Source organism: Pseudopodoces humilis, chromosome 29, assembly GCF_049639895.1.
Source record: "Pseudopodoces humilis isolate 2021_Gansu_Grassland_sample_001 chromosome 29, ASM4963989v1, whole genome shotgun sequence".
In the NCBI taxonomy this organism is placed as follows: domain Eukaryota; kingdom Metazoa; phylum Chordata; class Aves; order Passeriformes; family Paridae; genus Pseudopodoces; species Pseudopodoces humilis.
Window position 1 is genome coordinate 382,512 of NC_142228.1, and position 26,229 is coordinate 408,740.

The 26,229-nt window shown below is 42.9% G+C and overlaps 1 protein-coding gene across 4 annotated transcripts; it reads left to right on the plus strand.

Annotated features, from left to right (window-relative positions):
- Positions 1–24,996, plus strand: CDC27 (cell division cycle 27). 4 transcript variants are annotated; one of them, XM_088068084.1, is made up of 19 exons: positions 1–219; positions 5,448–5,523; positions 8,709–8,856; positions 9,826–9,951; positions 10,864–10,961; positions 11,478–11,632; positions 11,754–11,968; positions 12,449–12,563; positions 14,502–14,635; positions 14,755–14,854; positions 15,076–15,283; positions 16,212–16,381; positions 17,662–17,814; positions 19,084–19,292; positions 20,078–20,195; positions 20,422–20,550; positions 21,281–21,355; positions 22,232–22,412; positions 23,685–24,996. In XM_088068084.1, exons 1-19 carry the CDS (start codon positions 193–195, stop codon positions 23,765–23,767), a joined length of 2,520 nt encoding a protein of 839 aa, XP_087924210.1. In that variant the 5' UTR covers positions 1–192; the 3' UTR covers positions 23,768–24,996. The 4 variants fall into 4 exon arrangements, with proteins under 4 accessions (XP_087924210.1, XP_087924209.1, XP_005532501.1 ...); XM_088068083.1 differs by having other exon boundaries at positions 2–219; positions 16,209–16,381; XM_005532444.2 differs by having other exon boundaries at positions 2–219; positions 14,520–14,635; positions 16,209–16,381.
- Positions 24,997–26,229: the final 1,233 nt, after the last annotated feature.

Below are 26,229 nucleotides of genomic sequence, written 5' to 3' on the forward strand. Positions count from 1 at the left end.
TTCGGGTATTTCCGCCGCCGGTTCGGGCGGATTCGGCGCCCGCCGGCCTCGCTCGCTCCGGTAACGGTCGGTGCGGGTTCAAATGAGCCGCGGCCGGGCCGGGCCCCGCCGTGACTCGCTCTGAGCCGGGCCGGGACCGGGGCCACCCCGCTCGGGCTCGGCGACCAGGAGGCGGAGGCCGGGGAAAGCAGGATGACGGTGCTGCAGGAACCCGTCCAGGTACCGACCCCCGGGCGGCTCAGGCCCCAAAGCCCGGCCCGGGTTAGGCCGCCCCGCCCGCTCCGGGGCCGGGGCTCCGGGGCGTTCCCGGCCGCCCCTCAGCCGGTGGGCCCGCAGGACCTTCAGCTCCTCCGCCCTCCCTCCCGCCGGAGCCCGCCGGGCTTCCCCTTCCAGCCTGCCGTCCCCATCCCCGGGCCGGCCGCGCTCGCCCCTCTGCTCCCCGGGCCCCTGAGGGAGGTGTCGGTCTCCCCGCAGCTCCTCAACCGATTCGGCTCCCACGAAAGGTCCCCCCGCGGATCCCCCGGGAGACCTGTTGATACTTCGCTCACCTTTCTGCGTTTGTTGCCGTGTCGTGTTTAAATGCTCGCAGCGTGCTCGGATCCTTCCGTGTGGTGCGAGTGAAGGACGTTCCTTCTTCCCAAGGAGTTGATTCCTTCGGATTGATGGGAGACCTAGGAGAGAAAATAATGTAATTTTCGTTTTCCTCTCGTGTTTCAGTCTCACTGCAGTTGCTCTGATGGGTTTCCTGTTCTTGTGCTCAGCCTTCCCATCCAAAAGTCGTGATTCACGGAATTAAGAGCTGCTTTTTCTTCTGCAGTTCCTGTGTGCCCATTCTCTAACTACTCGTCATCTTCATCAATCAGTCGTCTTACTCATGTTCCCATTCTTTTTTTAAAATGTATTTCTATCATTTTAACAGGATGTTTTGGCTTTTTTTCTAGTTACAGTGAGAGGTTCCTGGCAGAAGTGTCTTGTTAGAGCACGATTGTGTTCTGTAATTAACATAGTGAGAATTCTTGCTTTTGACTCTTTTCTTTCTAATGAAAAGGTGGAAGGGGAAGAAAGGCTCCTGTGGAAAGCCATGCTGCTGACTTGACCCTGTCTGTGGAAGATGGTGGCTGTGAGGGCATTCTTGTAGACCAGGGTTTGTGTCCTTGATGTCACCGCTCTCTTCATCGCCTCTGAGAGCAAGGGTCAGCGCAGTGCTGGAAATGCTTTTGGCCACTTGGTCCATCTCCTGCAGAGGCCATCCTGCATTGGTGTTAGCTTTGGAGCTGGGCTGGTTGTTTTGCACCACTTGGGTATTCTAGGAAAACATGGGATTACAATAGAAAAGGAAGCAAGAATGCTTGCTGCAGTGTGAATGAGTGAAGCTGACAGGAAACAATACCAAATGTTTCCTGTGCTGTGCTAACTAGACTGACCAAGTGGAAATATCTGCTCTTCTGAGAGCTCCCTGAGAGAAATGTGTAGAGTTTCAGCAAGGTAAAGATCTCTCTTATGCTGTTCTCCATTCTTAACCTCTTCCAAGCTTGGATGTTTTGATGGGGCTTCGCTATGTTGAATATATCTATTTAAATTGACTATATCTATTTAGATTCTGCTTTTAAATGACAGATCATTCCTTTAGCAGTAGTTCTGCTGCTTTCAGTTTTACTGCTGTTCTTGCTTACAGGAGTGCTAGTAAGTTTAGGACTTCTTTGTGACTGGGTAAAGTCCATTGCATTTTTGAATTCCCGGTTTAGCTGAAGTCTACATACTTAGCTCTGTTTTTATAATTTTCTTAAATTAAATTATTGGGAAAGGTGACAGTACTCATTTTTGTCATTGCAGAAATTTTTCCTGTTTGTCTGTTCTCTCCCAATCTTTCAGATACCTACAGGGCTCAGCATTCCAGGAAAAAACCTGTCATCCTTACATTCTCACAGCTCAATGTTACTTATTTGTCACAGTGTGACAGATAAATAACAGAATTTGTGTTTGTATGTAGTCTCATATGTCTTGTGCTTTAAATGAAATTCATGTCCCAGAAGGCATCCTGGCCACTGGTTAGGTTTTTGCTAACTTTTAAAATTCTTTTAAGTTGAACAAAGTGCCAGAGTTTACAGCCCTGTACTATACTTCCTGATACAGTCAATTTAAAACCCTTCAGCTCCAACATAAAACACTGAGTCCCATGTCCTGAGAAATAGGCTGGATGCCTTCGAAATACTTCTGAAAAACATCTTGGAAAGAAAATGAGCACTTTGCTTGGAATTCAGCTGTTCAAGGTGATCATCTGCTGTGACTCACTGGAATGGTGCTTGAACTTGGCTGCAAACTGCAGGACCAACGTGTGCTTGTTCAGCGGGCAGAGTTTGTGTAACTGGGGAATGCAGCACAGCCCATCCCAGAGCTCTCCTCCTCCCTGCCCACCCTGAAGATTGAAATCATGGCAGAATCTGCTTAGCATGGCAATATAGGCTAAACAGCTTGGAAAATAATTTCCAAGGCTGTATAACTGTCAGAAGAGAACATCTCTTAAGAGCTGTTTGGCTTAGATATAAAGTGACACTTGGACAATGCACAGGATGTTCTGGGTAGAAGATGGACCTGTCTGAACCTTGATTTTATTTTCCTGCTCTCCTCTCTGAAGATGCCTTGCTGCAGGGCTGTGTATGGTAGTTTTGGAATTCCCTGTTCATTTTGCATTTCAAATTAATTATTTTTCAAAAGGGTGATTAGGACCTGGAGGTTCATTGTCTCTACAAGCACACTTGAATAAAATGTGGAAACACTTCCAACATTTCTCCTTCCTGTGATGCAGCCCTGAGAACAGGGCTGAGAAGACTCTTCTGGTGTGGTTTAGCAGTTGTGTGCCACTAGTGCTGTGCACGTGCATTGTGCTTCTTCTAGAACAAACTAAACTACTGTGCTATATTGAGATTAATGTTCCTGTCCTAAATGGTGGGCAAGAAATCCTCTTTTGTCAGGCACAGTCATGGTTTAGACATCTGTTCCCGTGGAAAACTGTTGCTGCATAGGTATGGCTGATTCCCTGCTACCTTTTTTTCCTTTTCCTGCTTTTAGGAGAGTGTGTGTGAGGATCCAGATGCCAGCATGGGTCATTTCAGGGCAGGAGGCATGTTTTGGGCTGCAATCTGATAATTGCTACAGAACAGAGATTCTGCTAGCCCGTTTCTTGCTTTCGCTGGTACTCTGCTCCACAAAGATAGTTATTTGAGCCAGTGTGTAGTGTAACTCTTATAAAGTGGCTGTGACATAGCCCCAAATCCCTCATGTCTCGTCTTAGCCTTTGGCAGGATTGTTCCTGGCAACTTGCTCTTGTTTGAGCAGTCAGGTGATCCTGATTTTCCCACTCCCACCCCCACACCTTTGTTTTGCCAGCTGGCTGAGTTACAGCCCTGCAAAGCCAGGCTTTTTAACCTGCCACAACTTGGCTGGATTCATCTAAATGTCACTTGTGACTTGGTGAAGGAAGAGCTGCTTTTGGGAGCAAGAGAAATGGGAGACCTTGGGTTGCTCTGGCTTCAGGATGGCTTAAAAGATTGTAACCCTGACTTTTTATCTCCCTGTTTGTCCTGCTCTGTCTGTGGGGTGTGGAGCCACCTTCAGCCTGGGAACCTTTCAAGGCAGCAGGGAGTAATCATTTCAGGAGGCTCTGAGGCTCAGTTATCTGAAATATGAAATACAACCAGAGAGAAACAATAGTGTGTTTGTATTGCAATGATCAAATGAAGAGAATTCACTTTTTAATACATCCAAATACTTTCACACAAGCTTAAAAGCACCTGTTGACTTCTTAAGTGTGTTCTTGGGATCGACTGATAGGAGAAAACAGGCTCTCTGCAGGGATTTGTGTATAATATTCCCTGTAGTACTTGGGAGCTCTGGTGTGTTCTGTTCATGACGGCTGTGTGGGCTTCCCGTGAAGAGAACTTGCACAGTTTTCACACCCTGTGTTTGTCAAGTTTGTGTTGGAAGAAGTAGCATATGGTACATGTAACTCGGTGATGTTAGGATTTTTTATTTTTTTTAGATCAAACTGGTGCTTGTCTTTCCCACTGGGAATAGCTCTTCAGGGCAGTATTGCTTTCCTGTGGAAGATTTCTTTTAGTTTTGGTGTGTCTCATGGGTTTTAGATGCAGATTCTGTTTTTCTTTAGTTGCTGATGAGTATTAGAGAAATTCTAGATCACAGTGCCTTGAACTCCTAAATTCAGATCTCATTTGGGATCAGTAACAGCAAAACTACTGCAAAATGGCTCTTTGCTGCTGATGAAAAAGGGCTTTGGAACTGAAACAAAGACCCTAGATGGGAAGGAACTGCTGTCCTGATCCCAACCCTGCCCACCTTGGAGCACAAAGTCTGATGAGCATGCACAGCACCCTTGGAGTAGGTGGGGAGGAAAGGCTGAACAGGTCTTAAATGATTTTTCAAATCCCAGCCTTCTTTTACAGATAACAGACAACTTTTAATGTGATCTGAAGAAAGTTGGCCGAGCAGTTTGTGTGAAACCCTCTTATCCCAGCCCTGGACAGCTCTTGTTTGTCAGCTACTGGTGACAGCAGTGCAAGTAAATGACACCTGCTTTGGTGGTGTGCAGCTTGTACCCCTGTGTGCATGTTTATTTCTCTGGAGTTGTGCCATCCTTCCAGTCTGCACAAATATTGGTTGTCACAAACCCAAACTTGGTGATCATGAAAAAGTAAACAGTACCCAGGAGCAGGATTTGGCCAAGTGTGTGTGAGCAGAATCAAAAGTAGGTTGTGTTCATCTGAGGCTATAGAATACAAGTTGTCCATTTCATTTGCATTGCATTTGTTCTTGGGTGCTGCTTCACAGCTGGTGGCAGCGAAGAGGTGGCTGAAGGCCCCACAAAAAGCTGCACAAAAAGCACTGGATCCTGTTCACCTTGGCCCTTAAGGGAACGCTGATGCCTCTTCAGGGAAGATCCTTTATACTAGGATGTTTAATCAACACCAGTCTCATCTTGAACACTGACAAGTTTCTGGGCCTGTTGGGTTTTGCTTTGGCATCTTGGGGAGATGCTTTAATGGGGTACTCTGACCAGTTAGGGTTGGATTTTGGTTTTGTCTTTACTGAAGGTGTTGTTGTTTGGTGGTAGTTTGCAGTAATTCCTGCTGAGTTGTGCACCAGGCTAAAACTCAGTAATTTCTGAGGGGTTTGGATGGATGTGTCTGGTAACGAGTGAGGAACACTCTAAGGTTGATTCATGACTTCAGTGCACAGTTTGGTGGGGTTTTTTTAAGCCTCCTTACTAATAGCTGAAACAAATACAACTTGGCTGGCATGTTCATCCTCCCCTTTCTTTTTAGGGCTCTATAAAACCAAGCTGAACTTTGCCTTTTGACAGTAAGAGCTAATGGGCTTTTCTAATTTTGAAAGCATCCCCACTAAATGAAGATGATTTTCTTGCCTTGCAGGCTGCTATCTGGCAAGCACTGAACCACTACGCGTACCGCGATGCCGTGTTCCTCGCAGAAAGGTTATATGCAGAAGGTGTGTACTTTGGAATTATAAAGCTGATGCTTTTTTTCATTTTTAATTTGGGATATTTGAGCCTCTGCTCCTGCTTTGTTTTCCTGCTGTTCTGATAATGTTTAGCTTTCTGCTTGGGGAAAGCAGAGGAATGCCTTGCAATTAGGTTGGAAAATCAAATCATGTAACAGCAGCAGTGTTTTTTTATGGTAAAATCTCCTCAAAATTAAACTCAGATTTGTGTGTTTGAATGCAGTGTTTACAGTGATCTGGTTTATGGTAACAAATAGGAGAATGTTGGGGGTTTTTAGTAACCCTCAGGCATTGCATGTCTTCCAAGGGCACTTGAGGATAGATGCAGCACACAAATTCTGCAAATTGGCTTGACATTGAAAGCTGTCTTTGCTAATAATGCTGCTCAGATATGTTGATTGGCTCAAAGAGAGTCTTGTGATGGTGAGAGAAAAGTACTGTGAAATTGAGACAGTGAGAATCAGAGCATATGGAAGAGGTATCTCCTGCTGAATCCCTGCTAATTGTTACTTCATTGTAAAGCTGTCAGGGCTGGGGTATCTTGGATAGTGAGCAGGCAGCAGTAACACAAATCTGTACTTCCTCTGGGTCCTTTAAACACTTTGTCAGTGTGTTCTAGCACCTTTAATTTCTTTAACCTTCTCTCCATGACCTCAGAGAAGCTTTTTGTTCTTCTGTACTTCTTTCTCCTTGTTACTTGTGGTCAGCTTTCCTTCTCTATTTTGAAAGGTATTGTTCTCTAATCACTAACACAAAAAACACCTCAATCCTTATGCTAAAATACAAGCATCATACCATTTCTCATGCTAAACAACCTGAGCTTATAGTTTGAATTAAACTGTATAAGCTATTTCATGCTCTGTTTTGTAATGAAGTATTTTGCCTGCCATGCCCGCAATGCAGTTCTTAACAATGGAAACACAAACCTAAGTTTTGAGAAATAAAGGCTTCTTTTTCCTTGTGTCAGGGTTACAAATGGAATCTGAGGTGTTTGATCTGGTGCTGAAATGAGTAATGTTGTGTAGAATGTTATGGAACCTGGTAATCCAGGTGTTCATGAAGAAAATAGTATTTGAGGGATGACAGAGCTCCCCTGAACACAACACACTGTGAGGTGCAGGGAAATGGTAGATTGAAGGTAATTGCCAAGGATTTAGGAACAAAGAGAATCCATTTTTTGCAGCAGCCAGGAGAAAAAGACCTGACTTGATAGAGGCACATCTTTACAGAATGATTCTCTGCAAGAGTACTTCAAACAGCCTTTTTCAGTGGCCAGCAGTGCTGAGAGAAAGCAGCGTGAATACTGACATTTGGTGCAAGCAATTAACTGCTAACAAAACATCTGGCTCCTGGTTAAAATAAGTGGTTACTCTGCAGAGTGGAAGCTGCAGAACTTGAATGCAATGGCTCCATGTTGGCAGGAGTGATTTCACCCAGAGAAGAACTTCTTTTAAGTCTACCTGCAGTTCCTGTCCTTGATGGGACATCTGTGGCTTGGTCATTTCCCAGAGCTCTCAAAGTCTGCTAAAGTACTGGATAAAAATTGATTTAACTTGAATTTTCAAAAGGTCTTCTGGTGTTTTTAGGATAAGGCTAATAAAATGTCCTCTGTTTGGGTCTTCTGTTTCCATTGTCACTGTCCAGGTGATGACAAAAACTTAAAATAGTCAGTTTCCAGTGAAGCAGAGGATTTGGGCAGATTCCCAAAGAGGTTTTTATATAGTGCTCATATTGATTTTTCTAAAGATTTCCCTATGGGTGGGTGAACAGACATCAAAATTGTTTGTTTAATGCTGAATTCCATTTGCAGGATAATGTCTTCTGAAAAGTTAAAAGATAATGTGGGTTATTAATTGTTTGCAGTTTGAAGTTGCTCATGTTCATACACAGCTTTTGATTTAAAATATCATTGTGTGAGGGTGAGTGTAACATTTGGAGAAGTACAGAGAATGAGTTAAGTCACCATGGATGTACAAAATCTGTGAGTTTACAGAAAGGATTAAAGTTTCTTCAGGGGTTAATTCTGTCCTTTATGGTGTAATCACAAGTGGGTCTGACCTCAGTCTCAAGCCTGGATGCCAAGTCAAGGTCTTTGAGTAGAACGTCCTCAGCGTGGTACGTAATTCATTGCAGTATCAGGAAGCCAACATCAAATCTAAATAATTCCAGTCTCTGCCATAAGGAAGTGTTTCTGCCCTGATCCCTCTTGTTCTCTGTTTAAATAGAGATGACTTTTCCTGATGCTTGACTACTTCATCCGGAATTTAGAAACTTATGAGATCTCAGCTTGGGAAAAGGATTTATGGAATCACAGAATCCCAGAGTGGTTTATGTTGGAAGTGACCTCGAAGCCCATCCAGTCCCACCCCTGCCATGGGCAGTGACACCACCCAGTGTCCCAGGCTGCCCCAAGCCCTGTGCAGGTTGTAGGAGAGCTTGTCCCTATTGCTAGTTCCCAACATAAAGCAGCCAAAGCATCTGAATGATGCTGTTAAGCCACGTTCCCAGTGAAATGAGAGTGGGCAGCAGAAAGGTCAGGATTCAGTGTTGGTGAAGACCAGTAACTGACCAACTTTAATAGTCATTAAAATCAGAAAATCTCCACTGAGAGATGTGAAGGTAAAACATTGAATGCTTTAGAACAAGAACAGAAAAAAAATTGCAAATGGAAAAAGACCACTTGAAATTGGGATTAAAACTGGCTACTTGGGCTGGAATAGATCTTCCTTCTGGAGGCTGTTGTAGCAGCCATTGTTGTGCCAGTGTTTATGCACTCCTTAAAGTAGTGCAGAGTGTTGGTGGCAGGTGTGGTGACACTGAACCAAGTCAGGCTTGGTGTGGCCGACAGGTTGTTAAAGTAACTCTGGCCTGGCTGCTTTGCTCGGCTTGCTGCTGTTCTAAGTACAAACTGGCTCATCACTTACTCAGGTTGGGTAGCCAGAAGGATCAAAGTTCCTTTACACTTGTAGATGTTAAGAGTTGAGCTGACTAGCCAAGGGAATGGTATTGGAACTCTGGTAATCACCAACAGATGAAGAAGACTTCATTCAGGAATTAATTTCTAGTACCATACCCATTTTTTTTCCACCTTGTCCATAGTTGGCTTTTACTCCCTGCCCCAAAATTATTTGTACTAAAATGATTAACATCTAACTGATGATTTGGTTTTCCAGTACACTCAGAAGAAGCACTGTTTTTACTGGCAACGTGTTACTACCGCTCAGGAAAGGCCTACAAAGCTTACAGGCTCCTAAAGGGACACAGCTGTACCACCCCACAGTGTAAATACCTGCTTGCAAAATGTTGTGTGGACCTCAGCAAGTAAGTAAATCCTTCGTGTTCTGTCCAGGGTTACAAATGGATTTATTTTTTTGCTTGGATTTATCCTTTGGACATGTCATCTTGTATAAACTAGAAATTCATTGGTCTCTCAGCACAAAAGATTATAAGTTCAATTTATTTTGTTTTCAGATACGATCTAATGAGCCGTGTTGCAAAAACCTCTAAAAGCTGTTGAGTAACTTAGACAGGAATTGCCAAGCTGTGTAGAGAGAATGTGAGCTCATTTATACAGCTCTGCTTGTTATTTTCTTGTGGGGATGGTCTGTGCTGATAGAAGCATACACCTACAAGTAAAATTTCAAGTGGTGTCAAGAAAAGGTGGTTTGTTTGTTCAGACCAGGTGTTTGGACTCTGATGCCTGAAAAATGCCTCCCACCTCAGCAGTTGTATAAAGTAATTTTGAAGCCTGACAACCAGTGGCTCATTCTGTGTGAGTAGTGCTGCTCCTGCAGGTGGAGAAGGTGCAAACTGAGCCTTTGTTCTCCTTTTGAGCCCTTCTGGCAAGGAGGAAAGGCTCCAAAATCTTTGCCATATCCTGATACTGGCTCTTAACTCGGCCTTACAGATTGTATTTCTTTGGGAAACAAAACCAAATTAAGCACTGCTTTAGCTTAGGTGAAGCACCTTCAAAGATCAAGTATCTTGAAGATTATCTTGTCCTTTATCCTAGGATTGATCACTTTTGGAAAAGTCATGCCACTTTGTGCCTCTGGGTTTGTTTTGTTTCTCTTCCCTCCCAGTAGAGCTGTTTGACTGCAGAGCCCTGAACCTCCCTGTGGTAGAGGAATCCATTGGTTACTTAACCTTCATTTGCAGGAACTGGTTTTTGGTTTAAAACCTGTGAACACTGACAGTGGATTTCTGTTTTTGTTTGCAGCAGGGTGAAAACACTGGACTTCCAGTACTGTGAGCCTTGTAACCCCTTTAAACCTCTTGTTTTTTAAAAAGGCTTGCAGAAGGAGAGCAGATCTTGTCTGGTGGAGTGTTGAATAAACAGAAAAGCCATGATGACATTGTTATGGAGTTTGGTGACTCTGCATGCTTTACACTCTCCTTACTGGGACATGTCTACTGGTAAGGTTGCTTTTTCATTTTGCCCAGTAAAGTTGGAAGGTTTTTACTTGACCAAGCCCAGGTTTAGCCAAACATATCCTTGGTCATTACAGGAGACACTTCTCTCTGGATTACACCATTATTCAGGCAGATAGTTGTGGAATCAGTCTGATTTGGAAATGCAAGAATGATTTAGTTTTCACCCAAAGATTGAAAGCACAAATTCCTCTCTCCCAGGTGGATAAGAATGCAATCCAAGAGTCTGAATTTTTTATATACCTTTGGATTTGCTCTGTATTCTTCCCTGAGGAAAGCTCTAAGCTTGTCTCTCAGTGTTACCATTTAGATTTTTACTATCTGTGTTGTATGTGTGTAGCTCTTACCTTCAAATCAATGTTCTGAGGGTGCCAGGCAGAATAACTTGACAATTTAAGTGCTTTGATTTTGCCAGGATGCAAGAAAGGTTTCAGTAAATGTGAATGATTGATTGAATGGGAGTAGTTGGGCTCTTGGATTCTTCTCTACTATATCTCGTCTCAATTATTTTCAAGATTATTTCTTTGTAGCCAAATACTTAAGTGTTCAGTTTAGCCCTAATTTCTTTGCAAAAATATTATCCATCGATACTTAAGATGGCTGGAAGGCTGGCAATCAGGTTACTGTTGGCAAAAAGGAAGCAAGCTGTTGCAAAGAACTGCATCTTCCTAGAAATGAAAATTCTCAAGCTATTGTAGTGCTTATGTAACTTTTTTTGACAACTGTGTCTAAATATGTCAAGTAACTTCAAAAGAACAAAGTATTTCTCAGGCTTGAAAAATGAGAAATGTTTCTATGCCTCTCAACGTGTTTTTGTTTTTCAACTCCTCTTCTGGAAAAGTCTCTTGAACAAAAGTGCTGTTCTGAAGTTTCCCTGTGAACTGTTTCTTTTTGCAGCAAGACAGACCGGCTTGCCAAAGGATCAGAATGTTACCAAAAGAGCCTTAGTTTAAATCCTTTCCTCTGGTCCCCTTTTGAATCACTATGTGAAATAGGTGAGTCTGCACAACTGTTTTACTCATGTAATTCATTGGAGAGATTTTTGTGAGCAACCATTAATTTAAAATACTTTGCCATTGGTTAAAATTTGTCTTATTTTCTTCTGTCCTTATTATTTATATATTTTTAGATCTAACAATCCAAGTGTGCTTTCCAGCCTACATTTAGGAGACACTTCGAAACTGTTTCTGAGAATAGCTTGAACAAACAATAAATGAAAATTATTAAGCATATTGATTGTCCAGGGTTTTGTAGGTGAAGAATGGAAGAACACTTCTGTTTTAGTCCAAAGGGCTCAGAGTGACGTGGTCTAGTGAAGGGTGTCCCTGCTTATTGCAGAGGGCTGGAATGAGATGTTCGTTAAGGTCCCTTCCAACACAAGCCAAATGTTCTATGATTCTAGGAAATGTTTAAAACACTTCCCAAATCCTCTGTCCCTTGTTCATGATTCAGACTGAATATTCAGTGTCTAGACTCAGGAATAACTATTTAATCTCCTTCCACTGTTACAGGTGAAAAGCCAGACCCTGACCAAACATTTAAATTAACATCCTTACAGAACTTCAGCAGCTGTCTGCCCAACACTTGCACAACGTTGGTGTCTAATCATAACATATCCCACAGACAGCCTGAGAGTGTCCTCATGGAGACACCCCAGGACACAATTGTGAGTTTTGCTCGAATCATTGTAAAATCGTTTGCTAAAATTGGTGCTTTTTTCCAGCTTAACTGAAAAGCGTTAATTAAACTATGCCCTAAGTACCTAAGAGCTGCCTTTTATTCTTCAGGAGTTGAACAGAATCAACCTAGAATCCTCCAATTCAAAGTATTCCTCCTTGAATTCGGATTCTTCCATGTCTTACATTGACTCGGCCGTGATTTCCTCGGATTCTGTCCCTCTGGGGTCAGGAACTGCCATATTGTCCAAACAGGCTCAAAATAAACCAAAAACTGGACGGAGTTTGCTGGGGGGACCTGCAACTTTGAGCCCACTAACTCCAAGGTAAGTCCTTGGGATGGCCAAGCTCTGATGGCCAGGGCTGAGCTGCTGCGGGTGTTTGGAGCAGGAGGGCTGGTGCTGCACAGCACACTGACACACGTGGTGGTGGAGTTTGTGAACAGTGCTCTACAGGGAAACCCAGACAACTTCAGCAGCTGCTCTTGCTCCTACTGTTGATCTCTTCTGGTTTTTAAACAAACAGTTGGTTATTTGGAGAGGAATTGTTGATTGACAATATTGCTTATTGTCATGTTCTCACTTGAAAAAAAATCTCTGAAGGAATATGCAACTGCTCTGGAATAAATTTCATTATGAAAGGCTGCTGTAAAGAGCTTTTCTTGAAGTACAACTCCTGATGATCCTGTGGGTCCCTTCCAGCTCAGGATATTCCATGACCTGGCTCTCTGTTTTAACCCCTGCATCAGACCAGCTCTCCAGGCCTCACATGCAGACACTGACCCTTCCTCTCTGGTTTGTTCTCAGCTTTGGAATTTTGCCACTAGAAACCCCGAGCCCTGGAGATGGATCCTATTTACAGAACTACACCAACTCCTCCTCTGTAATTGATGTGCCATCCACTGGAGCACCTTCAAAGAAGGTACCTTGCATTCTGGAGCTCAGCTGCTCTTCTGAGAGCCTGACGTTGCAGTGCACTTTAAAGAAGAATCCATAATACAGAGAAAAAAACATGTGAGCTAAGTTTTCCCCCCCAGATGCCCAGGCTGTAGTTGCTGGACTAACCTAGGGAAGATCTCTGTGTTCTGTCCACCTCCCATCACAGAGAGTTGTGCAAGCACTGAAGCTTCCAAACAACAGCAGATTCAAACATTTCAGTTTGCAGGGTAGAGTGTGAAGACTTGGACTTCTTGTTTTATTTATTTAATGTATTTTCTGAAGCCCCGAGAGAGCTACTGATCTCTTGCAAGTAGTTTTTGAATTGTAGTTTACAGAGCAGAGTAATAAAAATCCTGCTGCTGGTTTGTGAAGGACTGAGAGAATGGTGCTGTTTCACTCAGCAAAGGCTTGGGTAAGGGAAACTAAAAATTGTCCGCTTTCCTCAGGAAGAAACTGCTGTAGTTACCATAGTGATAAATGAGAGGTGGAATGTTGGTGACAGTTGAAGAACTATTTGTTCCTTTCTAAAAACAAAAACCTGAGGATTTTTCCCTGTATTTTTAGTAAATCTACAAGTTGCATGAGGGATGTTGGTGTTTTGTAGGGGGCAGTATTTTGAAGTAGTGTTGGATCCCTCAAAAAGTAGATCTTGAGCTGCTGCATTTGCTCTGGACAAATCTTGATGCTCCCCTTGCAAATTCTGAAAGGGAAATGTGGGAACTGTACTAAAGTGGTCAGTTAGGAATGTGCTTTGCTTGGCTGATCCGATTCCCATCCTGTACTTGCTCAGGACCGTTTGAAAACAATGGCTTGTGGTGGACTCTGCACTTATAGGGAGGTAAATTTCCATGAATCTGAAAATGGAAATGAAGTTAGTAAGGTGCAGCTCTTCTGAGAGCTGAAAAGCTTTGGGGAATCAAGTGGGATTTGCTGCTGTTTTGTTGCTTTGCTGAGTGTGACACAACAGCACTGAGGTGTAAATTTCACTACTCCACATTTAGGCCCTGCCGAGATGGAGCTGTGCCACTACCAAAACACAAATATTTAATACATTTTAATAAACAAATTCTGCTTCATGCTTTGTCCAGTGCAAATAGTCACTGTGCCAGTTCCACTTTGCTCTTCCAGTTCTGTGTCAGACAAGGTTTGGTGGAGCTGTGGCTGAACAGAGGCAGTTTCCTAGGAAACACATAAGTGAATGGAGCACTAGGAGGAATCCAAAGGCTTCCTGTCTGAGTAGGCAAGTTTCCTTGCTGGCCACCTGAACCATCCTCTGGTAACAGAATCTGGGAAAGGAAGGGAAGGACAGAGCTTTAGAGTTTGGATAATGCACAAAATGGCATTGCTTGTGCTGTTGTTGATCCACTTGTCCCTTTCCAGTGTCTCTTCCAAACTGCCATCCCTGAATTGAACGTTGGTGTCCCTGGAGTGGGCAGGAAGATAATTTTTTGAAGCTTTTTTTAAAAAATAGGAAGAGGAGGATCGGTTCTGAAAACAGGCTGCGGTGCTGTGCAGTTTGTGAATGGTTTCTGAAAGGGATTGTAATAGGATCATTTAAAAATCTTTTTCTTTCTCTCTCTCTCTATACATATATATATGTTTACAACTTTCTGCAGGAAAAAGCCTTTAAATACAATGTCTTTTAATTCCCTTTTTGTTCTTGCACAAGCACTTTAACATATATCTCTTCTTGCCACTAGATGGAGATTCCATATCTTCAGATAGTGTGCATAAGCTTTGTAGACTTGGTGTTATTAACAGGAAGGAGAAACACTTTTGATGGTTTCCCCTTGGCATGGGGAACCTTCACCTTTATTAAAACAATTCTGTTTCTCCTTGTGCAGTGTTTGGTGGGTGGAGTGGGCTGGGTTTGGTGCAGCAGAGATGAAAACTCCTGAGTGACTTAATAACAAACCTGCAGAAACTCTGTGTTGTGCAGACTGTCAGCAGGATCAGCCAGGCTGGAACAAAATCTGTCTTCTCCCAGAGTGGGAATAGCCGGGAAGTCACTCCAATTCTTGTTGCACAAACACAGAGCTCTGGCCCACAGACAAGGTAAAAAAATTATAGTTCTGGAGCATTTTTGGTTAAAACAAAGCTAGAAGCTATTACTACTAAAAGTGGAGCAAAGAAGCTTGCTTTCCAATGTGTAATTTTTAAATTTCTATTTTCAGTACAACACCTCAGGTATTGAGCCCAACCATTGCTGCTCCACCCAACGCGCTGCCTCGACGAAGCTCTCGCCTATTCACCAGTGATAGTTCTACAACCAAGGTACAAACCTCCCAGTGCTGCAAATCCCTGCCTTCACCCATGCCACTGTGCCAATTGCTGTTTTCCACATACTCATAGCAGTTTAAGAGCAGATCCTGCAGTGAGCAGGGCTTAGCTGGGCATGGTTGCTACACATAATTTTACACAATTCACTCTCAAGTTTAGATTTCTGAATTTAAAATACTCTTTTTATATGTAACTCTCACTTTTCTTATTCACAGGAAAATAGCAAAAAATTAAAAATGAAGTTTCCACCTAAGATTCCAAACAGAAAAACAAAAAGTAAAACAAATAAGGGAGGAATAACTCAACCAAACTTAAATGACAGTTTGGAAATTACCAAACTGGACTCTTCCATCATTTCAGAAGGGAAAATTTCCGCTGTTGCACCACAAATCCAAGCTTTCACGCTGCAGAAGGCAGCAGCAGGTCTGTTTGAGCACTGTTGGACTGTAATAGAGTAAAATCTGATCTATTTGGGTTTTAATGTTACTTCAGTATTTCCTTCTTTCCCATTTCATTTAGCCTCCAGCTCTCACCTTTGTATAATAGATAAAAACTGATTTAATTCAGCATCTTCTTGTTAGCTTAGAAACATGTGAAGAAATATTGAGAGTGGTAATTATCAGCAGATACATCTTGCAAGCTCTGGTCCTTATTAATGACTAAAGTATTTTCAAAGTATTGATATATCAAGTATTATAAATTATTATACAATGTATTAATTATGATAATAGAGCAAGTAATGTTATTATAAGTGTTATGTTGTTATAAAGTATAACTTGAAAATTTTAAAGTATGTAATTTATGACAGTATTATTTTCCTTGGAAACTGATTCAAAGGAGTTACTCATAACCCAGTCATCTCCCCTCAAACAGGAGCTTTATGTAGTCTGTTCTCCCTTGATATTTCCCATTTGTTTAAAAACAAGTATTTATTCAGACAAAATGCTGAATTCCCCTCTTTTGGCTCAGTAATGTTTCCAGGCAGCAAGAGGATGTATCGTATCCATGGCTACCAGGCTTGTGGAAATGGCTCAGACCTAGAGAAATGTTTGAAGAGCTGCTGGAAATGCAGAACTCCACTTGTCCTGAGCCCCAGAGTTTAAGGACTCATTATTTTTTGGCTTCCCTTACAGAGGCCGATATTCATAATATCATGCTCATGTTAATTAAGTGTATAATGTTAAGAGTGTATAAACTTTGTTTGGAAACTCCTGAAGGATTTCCATAGGTGAGTTCAGGAGCAGTGCACAAGGGAGAGCTTTAGGGATTAGCGCTTCCAAGTAAATAAATCTCAGCTGTCTTTTTTCCCTTTTGTTCCCCACTTTTATTTATTGTGTTTTTCTCCTAGAAGGTTTGATGAGCCTTCTCCGGGACATGGGGAAAGGTTATTTAGCCTTGTGCTCGTACAACTGCAAAGAAGCCATCAATATTTTGAGCCATTTGCCATCCCACCACTACAACACAGGCTGGGTGCTGTGCCAAATTGGGAGAGCTTACTTTGAGCTGGCAGAATACATGCAGGTAGGACCTGGGGCCAGGCCTTCCTCTTTCTTCTCTCTTTGCTTTGGCAGTTTTACACAAAACCTGCAGATCTCTTGAAAAATCTATGGGAAGTTTGCAGTTGGGGTAAATGGGTAAATATAAAAATTACACCTGGCATGGATTTAGATCTTGAATCTGGTTCATTAGAGCTTTTTAATTGAGCTTTACTCAAATTTTTTTCTTCATGTTATTTCCTCTTGTATCCGACTGTTGGGGTCTCCTCCTTGTGTGTCCTGTCTCTGCCTCCTGCTGCGCTGATGGAATTGTTTGCACTGCACGGTTTTAGAATAGATCACTCAATAGTTTGAGCTCTAAACCAAAAAACTTCTCTCCATTGGAGTTAATTCTGGTCACATCAGTGACCCAGTTTCCCTTCCAGCCTCACAAATGAAGCGTTGGCACAGCTGAGGTCCTGCCAAACTGCTCCAGAATCAGAAGTGAGCAGTTAAGGGTAATCCCACAGTTCGCCTCTCCTTGGCACTGTTGTCCTGACAGCTGATGTGCCCGTTTGCTAAGTTTTTAAAATACTCCTTGGCAGAATGTGTGCAGGAGATAAAGGAGTTTTGAGCTGTGCACAAGATTGTTTTGAGATGGAACATGCTGGGTGCTTTCACAGATTATTTAGAAAGGTGAGGGTACAGATTTTAATCACAGAATTCCAGGATGGTTTGGGTTGAAAGAGACCTTAAAGCTCACCCATTCCTACCCCTTCCATGGCAGGGACAGCTCCCACTGTCCCAGGCTGCTCCAAGCCCTGTCCAGCCTGGCCTTGGGCACTGCCAGGGATCCAGGGGCAGCCACAGCTTCCCTGGGCACCTGTGCCAGGGCCTGCCCACCCTGCCAGGGAACAATTCCTGCCCAATATCCCATCCTGCCCTGCCCTCTTGGCAGTGTAAAACCATTGCCCCTAATCCTGGCACTCTTTGTTGGGATGGTTCACAATCACAACTGGCCTATGAAAGTCTGTTGCACTCTTTCTGATTTTGTGGAGGATGTTTTTGCCTTGCTCAAGCATGGATAGAAACAGGAATGCAGCTGAGTCAGCAGGAGGGAGAGCTGGCTGCATTCCTGCTGGCATAAGTATCCTGGGATACAGTCACTTCCTTCCCTTGAAAGGAAAGTTCCAGGACTTGCAGCTCTGTGTAGAACACTTAAAAAGCAAAGAGGATGCTCAGGCTGGACATGAAGCCTTGGACCTTGGCCTCTGTGCTCTGCCTTAGTGGGTGGAATTTTATTTTAAGTTTCATTTCTGTTCTCAGGCTGAGAGAATATTTTCAGAAGTGAGGAGGATTGAAAACTACAGAGTAGAAGGCATGGAAATCTATTCAACCACACTCTGGCATCTGCAGAAAGATGTTGCCCTTTCAGTTCTTTCTAAGGATTTGACAGACATGGATAAAAACTCACCAGAGGTATAAAATGCTGTGGGCTTGAATGAGAAGAGGGGAGCTGTACATGGTAAAATCAATGATTCAGAACAGAGCTTTGAGCTCTAATCCAGTGTACTCTCCAGTGGGAATACACCTGAACGTGGCAAAACTGGAGAGGGAGGTGGCAGGGTTGTCTGTTGAACTGCTGATGACTGAAATAGCTCCTTAAACTTTGAATATCAACTTAATGTGGAACAAGTTGAAACCTTTTATCTGTTAATGGTTATTTAAATTTGCCTTGGCATGATTCAGCCAGGAAGATCATAGGTTAGTCAGTCACTTCTGCTGCTGCCAGTGTGCAGGGATAAGGAATATCTTTTTCCTGTACCTTTTAATTGCTATAGTTAATTCACTGGCACTTAAAATATTTGTTCTAGAATTTATTTGCAGACATGATGTTGCACATTTTAGTACCAAAGTCCATTAATCTGCAGGGTGTGTGGTAATGTAGTCACGATGTGCCAAAACCCAGAAATCTTTCAATGAATGCCACAGTAAAAATAAAAGATGTGAATTGATAAATGTGCTCTTAAGAATTGAGAAAACTATAGAGGATATTGGAAATCTTTTTGGTGGAGGAGGAAATCCAATTCATATTGTCCTGTTTGTCTAAGAGTGGAAAACTCAAACCCAGTGAAGTAGTTGGTGTTTGTAGTAAGATCAGTCAGGATAAAGGGAAATGCAGATTCTAATCCAAGGAGTGGAAAATAGTTATGTGCTTTGACAGTGATGCTAAAAATTTGGGGAAGTGAGGAACCCTGGGCTGTGGTATTTACAGTCGTGGTGGGTGCTGAGCAGCAGGGAAAGAGGAGGTTGTTGCTAAAATTCTTCCTCTATAGATTTCCAGATTTGTCAGTTAGAGGGAGCTGAAGAAATAAAGTACCATCCCCACCTTTGTCATTCTTAAATATCAAAGATGTTTTATTTCTGGCCTTTTCAACAGCTTCAAAAGCTTTAGTCATAAGTCATGAGAGGATCTAATTGGTGCAGACTTGTTGGATGTGCCCATTCTCCATTTCTATATTTCAGCTTGCTTATTTGTTTATTTATTTTGGAAGGTGTATTTAGCCCTGCTTCCCTCACAGGAATGAGTCCCAACTAACTGTTGATTTATTCCTGTTTTTACTTTTTAGTCTAGGAGTAAGTTATTTATAGTTATCTGAAGCAATACAGATAAATGTGTTCAGATCAAGCTTAGTCAAACTCAGAGTTGTAAAAAGGGGTTCTGCTCCTGCCCTGTGGTTGTTCCAGGCCTGGTGTGCTGCAGGAAACTGCTTCAGCTTGCAAAGAGAGCACGACATTGCCATCAAGTTCTTCCAGAGGGCCATCCAGGTGGATCCAAACTATGCCTATGCCTACACCCTGCTGGGCCACGAGTTTGTGTTGACAGAAGAACTGGACAAAGCTTTGGCCTGTTTTAGAAACGCCATCAGAGTCAATTCCCGGCACTACAATGCCTGGTAAGTTTGGCTCTGTCCCCTGCTGCTCCATGTGGTGCAAAATTCCTTATGGAGGAGCATCTCCTGGATGCTGCCACTGCTATAATTTCATGGAGTCACACTTTGGGTTGGAAGGGACCTTACAGCCCATCCAGCCCCACCCCCTGCTATGGGCAGGGACACATTCCTCCACCCCAGGTTGCTCCAAGCCCTGTCCAGCCTGGCCAGGGACACTTGCAGGGATGGGACAGCCACCATCTACCTACCCCTCTTCCATCCTAGAAGAGAGCAAAGCCATTCCTGCAGAAGATGGGGTGGCTACTTTCACAAGGAAGGCAAAAAAATGGAATATTTTTTTATTTTCATGGATTGTTTAGGCTGTATTAACCCAGCTATCTTGTTCTGCTGGGCAGCATTCTTTGTGCATTATGTTTCCTTAGTTGCAGCTGCAGAGATGAGATCTCAGCTTCTTCATAGCTTAGAACACACTTAGTTTCTTACAGCTTTTTAATATATAAAGCAGTAAAAGTTAGATCTGTGAGTCACTTGGTGATAGTAACTTTTGTGTGCTTTTTATTTAGCAGTTACTTAGCCAGTCTTCCTGAGTATCACACATCAGTCCTTCAGCTACCCAATGGATAAAGAAAAGAAAGAACTTTTAGACAGATTCTTCCCCCAAGAAATCCCTTCCCACCCTAGATGGGGTTGGCAAAGCTTCAAACCATTCCTTCCATGTCATGCTCACTGACAGAAACTAATTTGGTTAAAATCCAGTGCTACTTAGCAGAATTGTTTCTCTGCTGCAGGTACGGGTTGGGAATGATTTATTACAAACAGGAGAAATTCAGTCTGGCAGAAATGCATTTCCAGAAAGCACTTGATATCAACCCTCAGAGCTCAGTCCTGCTGTGTCACATCGGAGTAGTAAGTACATGCACTTCACTTGGGTGGGGAGAAGGGGCTGGTGTGGAGAGGAGGTGAGGAGGATTCCTCTGCCTGTGAGGAAGCTTGTTCAGACTTGGTTTAGAATTGGCAAATCCTTTTCTAAAGGAGCAGATTGTAAGTAAACACAGTCTAAAGGGTTTGTCCTTGCCCAGCAGATGAGCTTTTATTTTTCCCCTTTTGGAATTGTTCTCTCTTTGTCTGCCAGGTCCAACATGCACTGAAAAAATCTGAGAAGGCTTTGGACACTTTGAACAAAGCAATCAACATTGACCCCAAGAACCCACTATGCAAATTCCACAGAGCCTCGGTGTTATTTGCAAATGAGAAGTACAAGGTCAGTCTTGGTGCTTGTGGCAGCCTTGACATTGCTGTAGCTGGGAGTGGGGATGCCTCGGGGGCTGAATGTTTTCAGGTCACCCTGGGAAGCACCAGGGCTTGCAGCAAGAGCCTGGGACATGGGCCAGCATTTGCTTTGGCAGGTGCCACCCTCACCAGGGTCGTGTGTTAAATGTTTTGATTGTAATAAAATCTGGGGCCAAAAGGTGTTGCTTTTAAAATTATTATTTTAGTCTGACCCACTATCATGAGTTTATATTAAATTACTAAAAAAAACTCAGCCAAGTGCCCCATATCCAACTACAACGAGAGCCAGCTGTTTCCAAGGTTGTATTGTGGAGTGAAAAGTCAGAAGTGAAGCAGTTTTGGGCTGATCCCCTTCTGATCTGACCCCTGTTTAGAATAAGAGAAGATCTTCCCACAGTGTTTATCCAGAGACTTTTCCTCTGGCCACTGTTTTTTGGCTCCAGAGGACAAGCCAAGGCTGTTTCGAAACTTGCCTCAGAAATGTGTGTGCACACTGAGAGGGAAAATTTTACTTAAAGGTTTTCTTTATTTCAAACTGCAGACTAAATATTTTTCAGTTGAACTTCTTAATGATGCCAGGTGACTGTCACTGCAGAGTAAACAGCTCCAGCATCGAGAACTAGTTTAAAAGTAAAGTAGAAGTTTCACTAAAAGTGTTTGGTTTCAAATGCCTAATATAAGCACTCTTTCCAACCTTTCAGTCGGCTTTACAAGAACTTGAAGAACTGAAACAGATTGTTCCCAAAGAGTCTCTTGTTTACTTTTTAATAGGAAAGGTAGGTAAAACTTCACTGTGATCATAAGTTCTGTGGCTTCCTTGGCTGCTTAATGAGAAAATTTGATGCCTGTCACCAAGACGCTTCCACTTGGAGCAGTATTCTAAAAATTCCCAAAGCTTTAAATAAGGCTTAGTGCTCACAGCTGTATTATGTGCCAGCTTTTAAATGGAGAGGACAGTTAAAGAGCTGGAGATGATGGTCCATCCCTCAGCAGAGCTGGTTATTTGCACATAAAACTATTAAAATACTGAATCGCATTCTCAAGCATTGTGTCAGAAATACTGAATAAACAGCTACATTCCAACCTTTCTTGTGTGAAATGCCAGAGAAGTGATCTGATGACAGAAATCCTTCCCACCACCTCCTCTGCTGATAAGCTTTAAATAACTCCTGCAACTTTCTGCTGGGGGTGTCTGGTCACTTGGAAGCATCAAGACACTTCCCTCCACCACAGTGCGGGAGTGCTCTCTATCAGCAAGGTTTCTTTATTTTGTTTAAACTGGACAGAGAAGAGGATTTGTGCTGAAATGTGTTATTTGTCCAGGAGTAGCTGGACCTCTGAACTGACGTGAGAGTGGCCAGGTCTTGACAAATTGAAGTATTTTCACTGTTCAGATGCTCAACACAGATCAGTAATTTCCTCATCTGCTCTTAATGATAAAGAATCTCTTAGCTGCTGGTTTAATTTTTTATTTTTAAATAGGAACATTTGTAATTTCTACAAAAATTTATTTCCCTTGGGGCTCACATAATTTTTTTTATCCCCCCTCTGTTGCTTTCCCTAAAGCATCACTGAATGGTGGCTTGGAACATTCCTTGCCCAAACCTTCAAGTAGCAGCTTCATGTAAATACAGCCTTTTCTGCTTTTTTAGGTTTATAAAAAGCTGGGTCAGACACATCTGGCCCTAATGAATTTCTCCTGGGCAATGGACCTGGATCCCAAAGGAGCCAACAACCAGATCAAGGAGGCCATTGACAAGCGTTACCTGCCCGACGACGAGGAGCCCATCACGCGCGAGGAGCAGATCAGTGAATGTTACCCCTACGAGTCAGGTCTGTGCTCCGGGCAGCTCAGCAGCTGCTGCCACTCAGGTGTGGCAGCAGTGCTAGGTTTAACAAGTGAAACATTTCTGACCAGTGAGTAAGAACTCTAGAGGCTCTTCACTCAGAAATCATTCATTTTCCCTACAGAAAGCATGGCATAAAGGGTTGTGAAATTCCTTTAGATTCCTTTAGTAGGACAGAGATCATGATAACTCTAAATTTATGCAAATCATGGGTGGCTTTAAGAGTGTCCCAGGAGAGCAAGACATTCCCAGGGCTGCAAGTATTCCATCATAAATCATAATTTCAGAGCAAATGAATGGCAACTGAAGTTGTCTGTAGATGCTTTCTCAGAAGTTAAATTGGATGTTGGATTAAAGTACTTGGTGTGCTGAACATAAAAGGTGGCTTTTGATGAAGGTCATGGAAGCAGTTTGATTTGGATCAAGAGAAAATAAAACACTATGGGGAGTAAAGTAAAGAAAGGAACAGCCCTGGTTTTTCTTCTCTCAGCTTTTGATTATGATCTTAAATTCCATAAAACATGCATAGTCATAAATATTGACCCATCTGCAGGCTGAAATGGAGATAAGAAATAAATGCTAATAAGCAATTTAATTCTCTTCTTGCAAAGAAGGAAATATAGCAGGATTTGGATTCTTATTAGACAAATGCTGTGTCCTGCAATTCCAGATTTTCAACTGAAAAATAGGGAAATGGTGACAACTGTATATCACTTTAGTTTTTATTGGTCCTGTGTGCTTTTTAATATAGGAACTGTAGTCTGCACTGCACTTCTGGAGGTATCTAGAGTTTTTCTCTCCCTGCTGTTGTAAGTGGGGTAATTTCAAGCCCCGGCTCCCTGAGCTGAGCCTGTTCTGACCAGGAGATGGAGACAGAGACTGGAACTGCTGAGCAACACTTGAGCAGTACAGAAAAAACCCCAAAGACCAACCAAACAAGAAAAAACAAAAATTGAAAAAAGAAAAATAAACCAACAGCTTAATCTGTCCAATAAGCATAAACAAAAATAAGTGTTGGGCTGTGTCACGGTTCAGGTTCCCTGGCTGTGCAGAGAAAGTGTGGAAGAGTTCCACAGCCTCAGCTGAATTCACCTTTCAGGGTACATGGGAAAAATTAAAGTAATTTAAGGTAACCTGGTGGGGGGAATGGAATTATTTTTTTAATGCTTTGGCTGCCCTGTCTTTGATGGGCTGGGCAGTGGGGGAAGCTTTGCAGTGGGACAGCCCCGTGAGCCCAGGGTCTCTTTTCCCTCCACAGTGGGCACAGACGAGTCCCAGGAGAGCAGCATGACAGATGCGGATGACACGCAGCTCCACGCCGTGGAAAGCGATGAATTTTAACCTCCAAGAGCCAGTGTCTGAGCTTGAGTGTGTGTGACTGGTACTGTCGTGTTCTCCCCTTCCTTGGCATCCTGGGTTCTACATCTCTGAGCCAGCACTGTCGTTGTTCTCCACTGACACCACGAGTGCACCTCAGACCTGAACTTAGCAGAGTTCATGGCAGTGCAGTATCCAGCTGCTGCTGAGTCTGACTAGCTGGCTCTTACACGCTTACAGCAGTGACTGAGGAGAAAATGCTGGTTTTGGACTCCCCCTTGCTGGAAAAAATATCATGGAAGACAGACTTGTGGTTTGCTGTATGGAAGCCAGTAGATGTGGGGATAGTACTAATGAGGAGGTGTCTTGTTCTTTCTCCAGAAATGTGTCTTAGTTTGGGTCTTTCTCGGTAAGCAGAGTGCTGAACCTCATTTCCAAGTTCTCCAAGGACAGTGTTGACAAACAGGCTGTTCAAGACTTTTGCATATTGTAGTGTAACTTAAATGCCAGGGAGTGTCAATGACCTTAAAGCTGCAGTGTCTCCAGAGCAACCAGGACTGGGCGTGTGTCAGGCCACGTGAAACACCCCTGTCCCTGCCCAGAGTGCAACTGCAGGAGAATTGCATTGCAGGATCAGAGCTTTCATCAAATGCTTTCATGTTCCAACCATGAGTTAATTTATTCACCCGGTTTTGGAAAGGTCAGTGTTTACTTTGTATTTCTGTCAGCACCACCTTGCTTCATTTTTCATGCACCCCTTGACTTGTTCTTCCCCTTTGAAGAATAAAAATTAATAAAGGGAAAAATCAAGAGAGAAATGTAGATATAAGTGTAATGTGAAACATCAAACCCTTAATCCTGTGAGAGTGGGAAGACTGGAAGCCTTAATACAATCAGAACCTTGGTCAAATGTATCAAATAATTGTCTCAGATCAGTATCTCCAGTCTGGTATCACTTTGAAAACCATTTTGTAAAGTGTGGTCCAAGCAGGATGCAAAAATGTGCAATTATCTGTCTTTTTTCCTTATTTTTTTAAGCTGTTCTTTCAGTTTCCCATTCTAGGAACACTTTCCTTTCCTCCAGGGTCTGTTTCTGAGAGGAGAAAGCTGTGCCACGTTAGTGAGTCCAAACTGCTCTCTGTAGCATTCTGCAGCAGCAATTGGTGCCCTTTGTGCAGTGATGATAAAGAAAGTGTATGATACAAGCAGTTTTAAAGAGCAATTTATGCCTAATAAATTGGGAATGATACAAATTTCATAGCAATGTATTTGTTGTGATCAGTCTTAATTGTTATTTTTGTTGGTTTTTTTTTTTTTTAAATCCATTGTTTTTTAGGTGTCTCTTGGTTTCCTTTACACTTCAATTTCTTTTGAATTCTGTCTTGTCTACTTGGCACCTCTTCTGTCCCAGCTTCTCTCTGGTCAAGAGCTACATGGACACCTTTATCTTTTAAAAATCATCCCCAAGTTCTGAGCAAAAACAGAATTCTGTGGTTCACTGGGGTTTTTTGAAGTAGGAGGATGGGCAGTGAAAAATAGGTTTCAATTCCCCTCATAGGGTGAAAAAACCCTCTAAAATCTGCGGAATCCAAAGAGGTTAAATGGGTTTTGTGCCTCTGCCCTGCATTTTGATCAGCTGGGTCTGGAAGGCTGATGGTGGCACATCTGGGCTGGATTGAGGATCTCACACAGATTCCTGGGATTCCAGGGTGCTCTGGGTGATTCCCCTTCCCTGGGGAAGATACAGGGCTCAGGTTTCCCTGGAACTGGTCTGCACCCAGGGCAGAGTTCCCAGGCCCTTCTCCTGAGGTTCCTGGGTCTCCCTCTGTGGTTTTCCAGCTCCAACGCGTCCCTCATGTGGAGGAGTCTGAGCAGCACCTCCTGGTAAGGTCTGCAGGCAGCACCTGTGGAATGCCACTAATTACCGTGTTAATTGGGCTCTTTTTGGTTCCCAGCATGTTTTACAAACAAAAAGCAGGAGGAAGCAGGTGCTACCTTTCCTGTAACAAATGTTCATGTGGGGACCAGAGATCCGAGAATCACGGGGGCTTTTTTCCTTCGTTCCCTGAAAAACTGCAGTAAAACTTTCAACCCCTTGGAAAAAGCTCTTAATTTAGCTGGGATGTTCAAATGATGTTTGTGCTATTTGGAAGATTTAATACCTAAAAGCATTCCTGGCTTCATATGTTCATCCTACCTTAAAGGTATTTTCTTTTTTCCTCAAGAATCCAGGGTCACCTTTAGCCCACGCTGCTATTTTATGTTCTGAGGAAAAACACAAAAGTAGTATTGAAGGACTAAAATTTGGCTCTTTGAGGAGGGACAGAGAGGAGGAGGCTGAGCATGGAGGCACTGGCAGGCAGGTGAGCAAGTGTTCACTGAAAAGAATTAGAGAACTGTCATTTCCTTACAACAAAACTGTGGAAGAATGAAAAGTGTGGGTGTGGTGTTACTATTTGCATTGAAACAATGTAATTTGTCTCTTT